At 52.1% G+C, this 11,594-nt stretch overlaps 1 protein-coding gene across 7 annotated transcripts in view; it reads right to left on the bottom strand.

Moving 5' to 3' along the window:
• Positions 1-316: 316 nt before the first annotated feature.
• EFL1 (elongation factor like GTPase 1) overlaps positions 317-11,594 on the bottom strand; it is a 113,437-nt gene continuing 102,159 nt past the window's right edge. For all 7 annotated transcript variants that reach the window (XM_014827774.3, XM_070494142.1, XM_044760276.2 and 4 more), the window contains 2 exons: positions 9,394-9,578; positions 317-594 (listed from right to left, as the gene is read on the bottom strand). In XM_014827774.3, the coding sequence (XP_014683260.2) occupies positions 406-594; positions 9,394-9,578 (374 nt within the window). In that variant the 3' untranslated portion in view covers positions 317-405. The remainder of the gene's footprint in view (positions 595-9,393; positions 9,579-11,594) is intronic.

Genomic DNA, 11,594 nt, shown 5'->3' with positions numbered 1-11,594 from the left:
AAACATGTGCAAGTGGAGGCTGTAATCTCAGCGTGATACTGTGGTGACAGGCACAGGCGCGGCTGCTCAGTGCAGGGGACGCAGCCCCGTGTCGGGTCTGCACATGGAGCCCCCAGCACTGAACAGGCTGCCGGCACCACAGCCCACATCTGACCACCGGGGGTTACACACAGGGAAGCAGTGTGTCGCACTGCAGCGTTTATAATGACTTCTTGCCTTGAACCAGCATCAACTAAAAACACTCTGGAAATGTGTTTTCTAATACCCTCCTTACAATATTTACGTGGACCAACTTTACTGAAAGTGAACGCAGAGATAACGCAGTGTAAAGAAATCGTCCCAGTGTCAAACCTGGGCGACATTTTTTAATTTATTGGAAAGAGAAGGACCCTCCAGGGGTGACGGCTACTTGTTTCTGCCGAGGGTCCTCTGCTTTTCCGCGTGCTCCACAATCTTTTCTTCCACATGAAGCCCCTTCCGCTTCCGCACAGAATTCATGTACTTCCGGGCCTGGTTCTCCGAGTCAGCCTTCTCCCCAAAGTGCAAGTATTCCTCCTCAGTGGTCGGCACCCAGAAGGGGTCGCTGGGAATGACCTTGTCAAAAAAAGGGACAGAATGTGCTAGATTAGGCAAATATCCTTTCATTTCAAACCTCAATTCACACAGTCTTAAAGAAAAAAAGTTAAGCAACGAACAGTCAAGTTTGGTATAAACAGAAGACTCGTGGGAGGGGTGAACAAAGGGAAGTCGAGTCAACAAAACTCACATATTATTCTTTGCTCAGAGTCACTGCAAAACACGAAGGAATAAAGGAAACCATTAATTTTGAATAAAGGACATCTCCCTCCCGCTGGGACAGATGTGGGGGTTGGCGTCTTTTCATTCATCTTGCCTTTGTCCACATGTAAGCACATGTTGGTGACTGAGCTTTTGCTCTGGACGTCAATGGGGATCTTGGGGAGCTGGACCTGGAGGACCAGACTTCCCCAGCCAGAGGCAGACATAAGCAGCCTCTCCTCTTTTCTCTGGCCTACGCCTACTTACTACTCTGATGGTGAGGAGGCCGAGCCCAGGGGATGCCCTGGAGGACATTTCTCTCTGAGGCTCCTCCTTGAGGGGCAGGGAAGCAGCTGAGGAAGGGGCTCAGGTCCTCTGCAGCCAAGTCGCGATGTCTCAGGAGGCAGGACCTTGACACGGACTTTCCTCGGGCCCATGTACAAGGGGCTGCCCTCCAGAACAGGATGGAGGGCTGTGCCTCTGCTCTAGGTGGTCCCCTCCGCCTGACGGGCCCCTTGTGTAGACAGGGCTCCTGAGCCTGACAGTCCTGCCTCTGTGCCCTCGCCCCTCGCTCCCCATGAGTCTGCCTGGCGACTGAGAGGAGAAGCCGATGTGGGGAGCCCGGCCTCTTCTTTTCCCCTCCCACGGGAAGCAAGCTGCCCACAGGAAACACAACCAGCCCTGTTCCTCCAGCCGTTTCCAGAGCTGACCTGCAGCAGGAGCCCGGCCTGCCCTGCCCTGGGCTCTGGAGACGGTGCTCGGAACCCAGTGTTGCCTGTGGACCAGGACCACACGCTTCAAGATTCGGCTTTGTTAGCGACAGAGGTGAGAGTCTGACCTCTATATGCTTACTCTTGCTGTTGTTGTTTCTTATTTCTTAATTGGGCAGAAAGGCCTGGTATTTATTGAGTGGCCTCAAATCCCAACACTTTCCATTTAAAATACAGAAACGAAAGAAAAATATATTTTAAAATAGTCACTTTTCAACACAAGAAAAGGAATTTCTGTGGACGGGGAAGGGAGCGGTTTTTGGAGAGAGAGGAGCCCACAGCAGTAAACAGGGCACAGGCCCCGTCCGCATCCACAGGAGCCACGACAGACGTGAGCTGGGAGGCCGGGAGCTCAACGCCACTTCAGATGGGCCCAACACACACTCTGGGCAGGTGGGCACCAGGACCACCCGGCTCTTCTCTGGAGCGGGGAGACATGTATCTGCCAGTGAGTCACAGACCACGAAGGAGAAGCCGTGCCGTCCTCACCTGGACATCTGAACAGAAGAGCAGGGCCGAGCAAGGGAGCTTCGCCCGCCTGATGGCACCTGGGGAGCTGGTCCCCTCCTGCCCTCGGACTGGAAGCCACGGCACGGCCTCCCCTGGGCCCCCAGCTTGCCAGCGTCCACCTCGGGACTTGGCAGCCTCCACAGCCTCGTGAGTCATTCCCCACAAGTTTCTTTCTGTACGTTCCGCTGGTTCTGTTTCTCCGGAGGACACTAATACACTTTTACTCTGGGGTGATGGCAACGTTTTCGAACTAGACAGAAGTGGTGGATGCATAATATTGTGAATATACTAAATGCAACAAAATTGTTCACTTTAAAACAGTACATTTTATATTATGTGAATTTCACCTCAATAAATTATTTTTTAAAACAGATGGGGTAACTTTCCAGAATATAATAGAGAGATAGAGATAAAAAAAATATGAAAGGAAAGTTAAGAACCATAAGACAGGTGCAGGACACGTCTCAGAGGAGGTCTGGAGTCAGAGGCCAGAGGGCAGGAGGAACGAGTCTTCAGACTGACCCTCTTGCGGGGCCCTGAGGAAAATGGCAGAGCCACCACGCTGTGCTGCACACCTGGATGGCCTGAGCTGAGGCTCCAGGATGGGAGGTGCAGGCCAGGACGGCGCTGGCCCCGAACAGAGGCTGGAAACAAAGCAGCAGCCCCGTCCCTGCGCCGAGGCAGGCAGAGACGACAGACAAGCCGGTTGCCCCCAGAGAACCTGCATGGGACGGTGACAGGCTTTGCAGCAGCAGCAACAAACGCCGGAACACAGCTTGGTGCTTTCGGCGCCAGGGGCCTCAGGGAGAACCAACAATTCCTCACCCAGTTCAACCATTGCCAAGAATAGAGGAGGCCTCTGAGCAGGGGCTGCTGGCACAGACCCTCAACAACGGAACACCCTTAGCAAAGAGATGATGATCCCGAAGAAGGAAGAAGTGAAATTCTCAGTCTCTGTAAGAGGCCAAGCGCAGGAGCTGCCCAGGAGCAGCCCACTCGGCTCTGCTGGCGGTGGTGGGGGGGAGGGGGGAGGGGTGTGCCTGTTCCTCACGCCACAAAACAGGGAGGAGCCGAAGGAGTGAGAGGAGCGAGGTCCATGAGTCCAGGCCAGGGCGGCTCTGGACTAGCCAGGCGGGTGGGTGCCCCGTGGATTCCCGCACACCCCACCGCGTGGTCTGGGCAAGCCAGCTCACACCAGCCAGCGCCTCCGCCCCACCCGCAGGGACGCGGCACAGAAGCCCAACCGCATGGACTGCGCAAGGGTTCAGCAAGACCGCCGACTCAGGCAGCGCACTTGGAGGGCAGCAAGCACATCACCGCCCTCCCCACGCTGCTGGTCAGGGATCAGGACAGCGCCACGGGCAAGCACACTTGGATGTAAGGGAAAGGGAGGCCCAGAAGCTGGGCCGTGTCCCCAGGGCCGTGAGGAAACTGTCAGGCTGGAGCAATGGGAGCAGCGGCTCCACCAAGAGCTGCGTGCATTCTGCGCCAGCAGTTGGACCCCTCGGTGTCCTGTTGCCTCTGGGGGACCCTGCCCGCCCCTCTCCCCATGCCACAACCACACACAGGCGCCCTCAGAGCGAAGGAGGACGATGCTGCAGATGAGGAACCAAGTGCCATCAGGGTATAGGTTACAGAGTGACTAGCAAAGTCCCCAAGGGGCCAGCAGCAAAAGGCTCATTTCCAGAGGAGAATACAAGAAATGGCACTTAGACATGAGCCAGCAGATAGCAGGGGGAGTCAGGAGGGAGCAGGACAAGGGAGCAAAGATCATCAACTAAGGACGCCTCCTGAGGTCCATGTCTCTCTGAGCAGGAAGGACACCTGGCCCACCACGCCAGGGACATACACATGGGCGCTTCCTGTCTGGATTCCACTGAGCATCTGGCCCGGTCACTAACTGGTTGTGCGGCCTTGAGCAAGTGACATAAGCTCGCTGAGTCTCTGTCCTCTACGATACAGCAGGCTGACCGAGGCTGCCCCAACACAAGGATCGTCCTGAGCGTCCACACGCCACCATCTCACCTGCAGCCCAAGCCCAGGGCTGGCAGCAAACTTCCCGAGGAAGCCCAGCAGGCAGGTGGTGCAGCCTGCCCCGTGAGGCAAGGACCCTGAGGACACCGTGCCAGGCTCCTAAGTCTCCTCTCCTCCCACCATGACCCTCCGCTGTGGCTCTGCTTCAGGGATATACAAACGACTGTCTTTCCATGCGGCTGGCGCCCTCAGCCTATACTTGGAAAGCGCGTGTTGACGTGGACCCCTGCACACCTGTCTTGACTACAGAAGGCTGAGCTTCTTAAGAAGATGGGCGTTTCCTCCCCGTCCTGCACATTTGAGCCCCTGCACAAGCAGATGGGGAGACTGTACACCTCCGAGAAAGGCTGAGAAGGCGCCTGAGCAGTAAGAGGTGCTGCTGGCCCAGAAGTCTGCACACACTGTTGAGTGCACTGGGGGTGCAGAGGGGCCGCAGACGCGGGGGAGGACGCAGGCAGTCGCGGGCCGGAATTCTCTGCTGGAGACAAACGACCAACATGAGAGACTCCTGAAATTGGCTGGGCCACCAAACCGGCCCTAAGGGTCCGAGAGAACTGGACCAGACAAGGTGCTTCATGGCAAAGACCAGTGACGATGCAGAGGGCCCTTCTCCCCTCCCCACCATGCAGTCACAGAAGGCCCATCCTTCTCAGAGAGGGTAAGGGAGACAGCCAGAACAGAACACTTCCCTGGGCCATCATCCACAAAGACCACCCTGACAGAGACCATGACGTCACGAGTTGTAAGCTGGTTACTGGTGCCCTCCCCAACCAGCTGGACGACGAGCCATCATAGAATATAAAGAAGCTCCATGTTCTGAGCAGGTCTAAGTTGTGGTAAATAAATTTTTAATCTGTTCAGAAAGTGACAAGATTTTTAAAGAGAAATAAAGGAGGTGCAAGCCGACAGACCCAGACTGGCTAATCTAAGACCAGGGTCCTTGTTTCAAAAATATAAGACCCAGGTGTTTCAAAACAGTCCAGCTCTGCCTGAGCCTCAGCACACATGACTGAGGCTTGCTCAGTATGCTTCCTGAGCGCCAGGACTCTGCCCTCACCTCCATCTGCCCAGCGGAGCCCCTCAGGGGACTCGTTCCTGCCCCCCACCCTGTGGGCTTCCTCTGCCTCATCCACGGGTGCTGTGTTGCGGCCCCTCCCCACGCCGGCCTCTGTGCAGACGTCTTGAAGCCTCTTCCTCAACACACCCAACCAAGTCTCAGAACAGAGCGGAGGGAGCCACGCCTGCCCGGGTAGGCTCATTTTGACTTTCCTTAGTGGGGCAACGAGGCGGCGACCCCCAAGGGCATCCAGGTTGTGCTCTGCAGAAAGGGCCCTGGGGGCCACGGAGCAGGGCATGCTAGCAGCCTGGAGGAAAAGGCACTTTTCTCTGGCCGGCTCACTCAGGATCCACGTGCCCACCGTGGAGGGGTGTATGCAACCCCACAGCTGGAGGGGTGGCACTTTCTAACTCAGGAAGGCACAGCGCTGGCTGTTGGCCTGGGCGTTAAAAAAAAAAATGTCTAGAAGGAGAAAGCTGTGGGAGCTACATTTCAATGTTTTGCCCAGTTTTCACTATGACTCTGGCTGGCAGGTGGGAAACACCAGGTCCAGAACGGCCTTCCTGGGCGCTCCTGCAGCCTATGCGACCTGCAGCCCAGACGCGGTGGGGGGGTCTCGACAGTAACCGGTGAGCCTCCAGGTTACACTGGCACCGATGCTGAACAGCACCGGGTGGTAATATCTTTCTTTCTGTGCCTCTTATCAGCTCCTTTTCTTCCTTTTATAGAAGGAAGAGAAATTCGGAGATTGCTGACTTCAAAGGTTTCCTCATGGAAAACGACTCTAAGTTTATTTTCTCTATTTTTTGAAGCAGCTTCTCTCAGAAGCTCTTGGTAAATGACGTGATGTGGCAGAATACCAATAAGAAAAGCGCCATGGAGGGAGAGCCAGGTCTCAGCCGTGTTATTTCTACCCTAACTATGGGGGAACCGAGACGGCCAAGAACGTCAGGTCAATGACATTTAAGGATAAAGGAGTTTTCAAGACTTTCAAAAACCTGAAGCTTTGGGGAACAGCACCACGACAGGTGGCCAAGGGATGACAGGAGGACGGCAGCAAACTTTACGCGACTAGATTTTTTCTCTGAAGTTATTTATGAAGAGACATTTTTAATAACAAGCTATAACCAGGCCAGAAACTAACCTTTTCAAAACTACTAAGTATGTAGGATTAATTTTCGCTTCTTTTGGTTTAATTTTGAGAGAGAAAAGAGACTGAAAATTTTCACATTAACAGAAACTGCCTATTTGGTAAAAACGTGCTGTTTTTATCCTAGTTGTTCCTAAACACCCATCCTCCCCCGTCTTTGGTGACAGGTGTTTCAGGCGGGCACACAAGCCACCTGGGTCCCAGGGAGCAAAGCACACTTGTCTAGAGAGCTGGATAGTAGACATTTTAGTGTGCGGGCCATAGGTCTCTGTCACAACTACTCAATTCTGCTTGAAACTGGCCACAGAAAATACATAAATGAGTGGGTGTGGCCACATCCCGGTACATTTTATTTATCAAGATAAACAGGCAACAGGCCACAGTCTGCCGACCTCTGATCCAGTCAAGGCTACACTTCCTGCCTCCTTGTGAGGTGGGGCCATCTTAGACATGGGGCAACAGGACCAGATGAAGTGACTTCTGCGACACCCAGTTCATGTCCTTAAAGGGAAGGACTATGCCCTGCTCTTCCCATTCCCCGTTCTTACTGGCTGGAACACAGACGTGATGGTGGGAGGTGAACGGCCACTTTGGACCATGAGTAGAAGCCAACTGTTGACAAAGGCAGCAAACCAGAAGGAGCCTGGGCCCCACCACAGCGAGCCACAGTAGCCCTGGACCACCTCCACAGCCTCGAGAGCCTTCTGCCTTACGTGAGCTGCTCTATTTTGAGATCCCTTCCATGGAGAAGTCTTACATGTTTCCTAACCAATATATTTGCCAATTAGGAAATGATCAGAACTTTATAGATTTTCTAAAGTGTGCTTTATAAAATCACTTTCAAGAATAAGACTGACTTTAAAATGATGAGGTATTTTTAACAAACAACAGGAGATATAAGTTTTCCAATAACAACACCATCACAACAGCTGCTAACAGCTCCTCCAGAGCTGGATCCCAGAGAATCCCAGGGCTCATTCACCTACACCCCCTTTGCTCTGACCAGACACTGTAACCCAGTTTTTGCACCAGCGCTGATCAAGGCCGTCTTCCCGAGATGGACGACGTGCCATCTCTCAGACGTGCAGAAGCACAAGCTGCAAGCTCTGAAGGAGCTTCATGCAACGGCAGTACTGAGGAGGAATGCATCCTCCTCTCCAGGTCATCACTTTGAAGTGGAACACATCTCCCTGCGGTTCTAAATGTCACTTAGCCACACTGCCCTGGAACCACGTCGGTCACTGAAACCCAGGGCAGAGGACGCCAGTGGTGTTTCTCATTAGGAACATCGGTAACGTATTTACATGACAGACACTGTTGTTATTATTCAGGAGCTGCCTCTATAAATCCCATCCTTCTATTTCTTACTGGTTTGTGTTCTTATGTGACAGTTGAGTGCCAAAAACCCAAAACTAAAAAGCCAGAAGTTTGGATAAGTGAGAGATTACTACCCATGAGCTTGGGGATTAACGAATAATTTAAATGTCTGGAGCTACTGTTTTCCACATAATGAAATACAGTAACGATACCAATCAGATATAAGTCAGTAAAAACATCAAAACATCATTTGGTTTCTAGACAAAGATACAAAACACAAGAAAAACTTCACAGTAAATCACTGTTAAATCGTAGTTTGTACTGACAAAAAAAGGTAGCCTAAATTGGAACACTGACTTTGGCTAGATCAAGCATTAAGAACGTGACTTTTTTTTTAAGAAGGAGATACAACTGTTTCGGACTAGCAACTTCACTTGTATCAATTCAGACATGAACTTGCACGTTAAAATTAAATTTGCCCTGTCCCAAGTCAATTTTCCTGAAATGTCACCTTTCTTGACTTTGCCGATTCACTTGACTATAAAATTCATTTTAAAAAGAAAGTTCTCCTCAATTATTCCCATTCTCCCTTATTGTCTAAATTTAAACTATTCATTTGGAGTATTCTAGAGAAAGGGATCCATCTGGCTAAAGGAAGTGAGAGAAATAACAACAGCTTAGCACTGAACCTTAACCACGGGTTTAGGGGAAAACCCTGGACCACCGGCGTGAAGCCCAGTGCAGTGCCACATGCCGAGGGCAGGCCAAGCGAGCGTGGCGGAGACTCCGAGAATGACACAAGGGAACCAGCTTCACTCTGGGGCCACCAGTGCTGGGCGCCAGGCTGGACACTCCCCACGCCGTCTCACAGTGCAGCAAACTCAGCGAAGTCCCAGTTTGTCCACAGCAGGTGCAGAGTTAGAATTCCACACCAGGACCCTCCAACCCCAAAGTCAGCGCTCCTCCCGCTAAACCGCAAACCTCCATGGCAAAAGCGGACGAGAGGAAGTCATTAGAGTCCCTGTAAGCGCAGATGGCAGAAGCCGTGATCCTAAAACGACCTTTCTACTCACACCGACCGTCCTTGATGACAGGTTTCGTCTGGAAGCATCGCAAACTGCCTCTCGCACGTGCCCTCCACGTCCATCGCGGCCTCTCCTCTCTCTGGAGGGCCAGCGTCTACCCCGTCATGAATGCTGTTCAGGAGGGCGGCCCCTCTTGTTGTTACTTTCCCCTCTCAGTTAAAAAACGTGTTCACTTCTTTTCTTCTCTCCCAGCCACGCAGATCTTTCAGTCTTCGTTTCTGATTACTGACGAGGCTGCCTTTTCACCACCTTTGCCGACACCGACAACAAAGGGCTTCCATGAGCCGCTTCACCCCACACCTGAAGGCCGTGGAAACCTGGCGTCTCCATAGCGGGGACCGGAGAATATGCAAAACATAACCGTCCCCTTCTAAATACCGGAAATATTTTTCCCCCAATAGAAAAGTTCCTTAAAGTTTCACTTTCGAAATGTGTGGTTTTCTTTTAAAAATCTAAAATATACCTTTAGAGTGGAAAAAAGGATGACACATTGTGTCTTAACACAGAGAAGGAAGGCACACGTGTGTGTTACAAATCACATCCGGTCTCAGGATCACGCAACCTGGACGAGAAGCCTCTGCCTGGCGGGCGCAGATGCAGAATGCTGATGGCACGTAAGGCGGCCTGCTCCCCCGGCGTCACCGCTAGAAGCACACCCGCAGCGAGAACGGAGGACCGGCCGTGGGCTCTTACCTCCCAGTGGCTGAACACCAGCTGCGGGCTGGCCAGGCCGCTCGTCCTCTTCCTGATCTCATCCGCAAAGCCGAAGCTCTCAGCCACCGGCAGCACCGCCTTGATGGTGAACACGTCCGTCCCCTCCTTCATCTCCTCCTGAAGTACCCGACCTTCCCTCTTCGACAACACGGCGTAGACCCGACCTGCAAAGCCACAGAGCCTGTAAATTTCCTGACCCGTCATGTGTCTCCAGCCACACGAAGATGCGACTACTCACGCACTCTGTCACAATCCACTCACGAGCAACTCTGTTACCAATGATTCTGGTTTACAAAAGCATGGAGACTTTTTCTTAAAGAGTTTACTTGAAAAGTAAAGCAGGACAGTTATAGAAAAATTAGAGATAAAACGTGCAGTCCCCTCAAACTGCCTCCCCCAAAGGCAAGCCCTTCAACACAGCAGGAGAAGCCGGAGACTTTTAAAAGGACGCTTTGAGGCAGTTTTACCCATGAGCTGTCTTTGGGTATGAAATCCAATGAGAGGAGTGTGACTGAGCTCCATAAATATTATAATTGTAATAATTATGAGACATTACTAATGTGGCGATGATAATTATGATGATGACATAGGCTATTTGGGTCTAGTAAGCAAACAACTGGCACAATGACATTTTTATGCTAAAAATTAAAACCACACATATAAATGCTTGCTCATATTTTCTAACTGACGATATTTAAGTGGCACAAGCGTGAGAGTTTTATTCCCCTGAAAAGTGACCGTCTTGGGACCTTCAGTGTCTGCGAACAGTCTCTATCGCCACGCCACAAGGATTTGAACAAATTCTCTGGGCTAACACTTGCACTTCGCCTTTCAGCACAATTCTGCTCACACCCAGGAGGGAGATGGCCCCCTACTGGCTCTGGGTGGCGCCTCTGGGTACTCAAAGCTTCCTCCCAACCAGTAAGCACAACGGACTCTGCAAGAGCAGATGGACTGAAACGCACAGACAGCTGTGAGGAACTCGCTGCGGGTGGCAGACATGCACACTGAAGCGCCTTCCCCACCACTCAGAGCAATGCTCTAGTCACCTAAGTGACCTGGGAACACCTCACCCTTGGAAGCTGAAGCACTGCCGTGAGGGGTAAGTCTCCCCACTGAGTCCTGGGCTCTCCTCCTAAGCAAAAGGGTGATGACCTGTCGTGCCTGCACCACCTTTGCTTGTTTATTTTTTAAACTAGGAACTGAGGACACAGCGTAAAACTGTCTGACTTCCAGCCTTTCTCTCTGACTCAGATGTCCCCCTGGCGGTGGTGATTAAGAAGGATAAAGGTAAGCAAAAGGCAGGAAGCACATGTCTCAGGGTCTTAGGAAAAAACCCTAAAAACTCTCGCGGGCCTCCCTCCCTCTGCTCCCCCCGTTCAGCTGAAAAACAAACTACAAATTCCGCGAGAGCTGAGAGGCACCAAGTTACTGTCTCTGCCCTCGCTGGCCGCCACTTTCTCCCCACATCTCCCATGGGGCAGCTTCTCGCCACCTCGCTGTGTGCTCTTTCTCAACTCCCAGGCTCCATGGGTTGCCCTGCGCTCCATTAAACCTGTTTCCTTGAACTTCATGGTAATTTTTGTATCGCAAATGCCTTTTCTCGGTATTCGTTCTCCACCATCGCTCTGTGGTTTCTGAAGCTGCTGATCAACAGCTCCTCTGACAGCTCCCCAATCTTAGCGTTACCCTCCTCGGACACCCGGCCCCCTGACCATCCTTGCACCGTTTACTTCAGTAACTATTAAAGGGATAATGTTTTCCTAAGAGCAGTCTTTGAGGCTCCACACCCTTCTCTGAACAGACTCTTCGTGCAGAGAGCCAACTCCTTTCTCAGGTCTGTGGACTGAACGATTGATTTCATGCCTGCAGCTGCTGAGACTCTATTTCTAAGCCAGGCCCCTCACTCGACCTCCAATCCCTAGAGGATGCCTGCCAGGGAGGCTGCACCGTGGAGCCTGACTCCCTTCCAAACCCAACACGGCTAAGATAAAGCACATTACCTATGGCAAAAGCAGCTCCACTCTCCCAGTTCTGAATGGTCATTTCCCCTGTCACTCATTCTGTTCAGTCACAGAACAGTGGGTTAGAAGGGGACTTGAGGGTCAACAAGCTCTGCCAGAGTACACATTTAAACTCTGCTGCAGACTTCAAAACTCACTTCCTCCCAGGGCAGCCCA

The sequence above is a fragment of the Equus asinus genome, chromosome 2 (assembly GCF_041296235.1).
Source record: "Equus asinus isolate D_3611 breed Donkey chromosome 2, EquAss-T2T_v2, whole genome shotgun sequence".
Taxonomy (NCBI): Eukaryota; Metazoa; Chordata; class Mammalia; order Perissodactyla; family Equidae; genus Equus; species Equus asinus.
The sequence above is the reverse complement of the archived record's forward strand: the minus strand, read 5'-3'. Positions and strand labels throughout refer to the sequence as shown.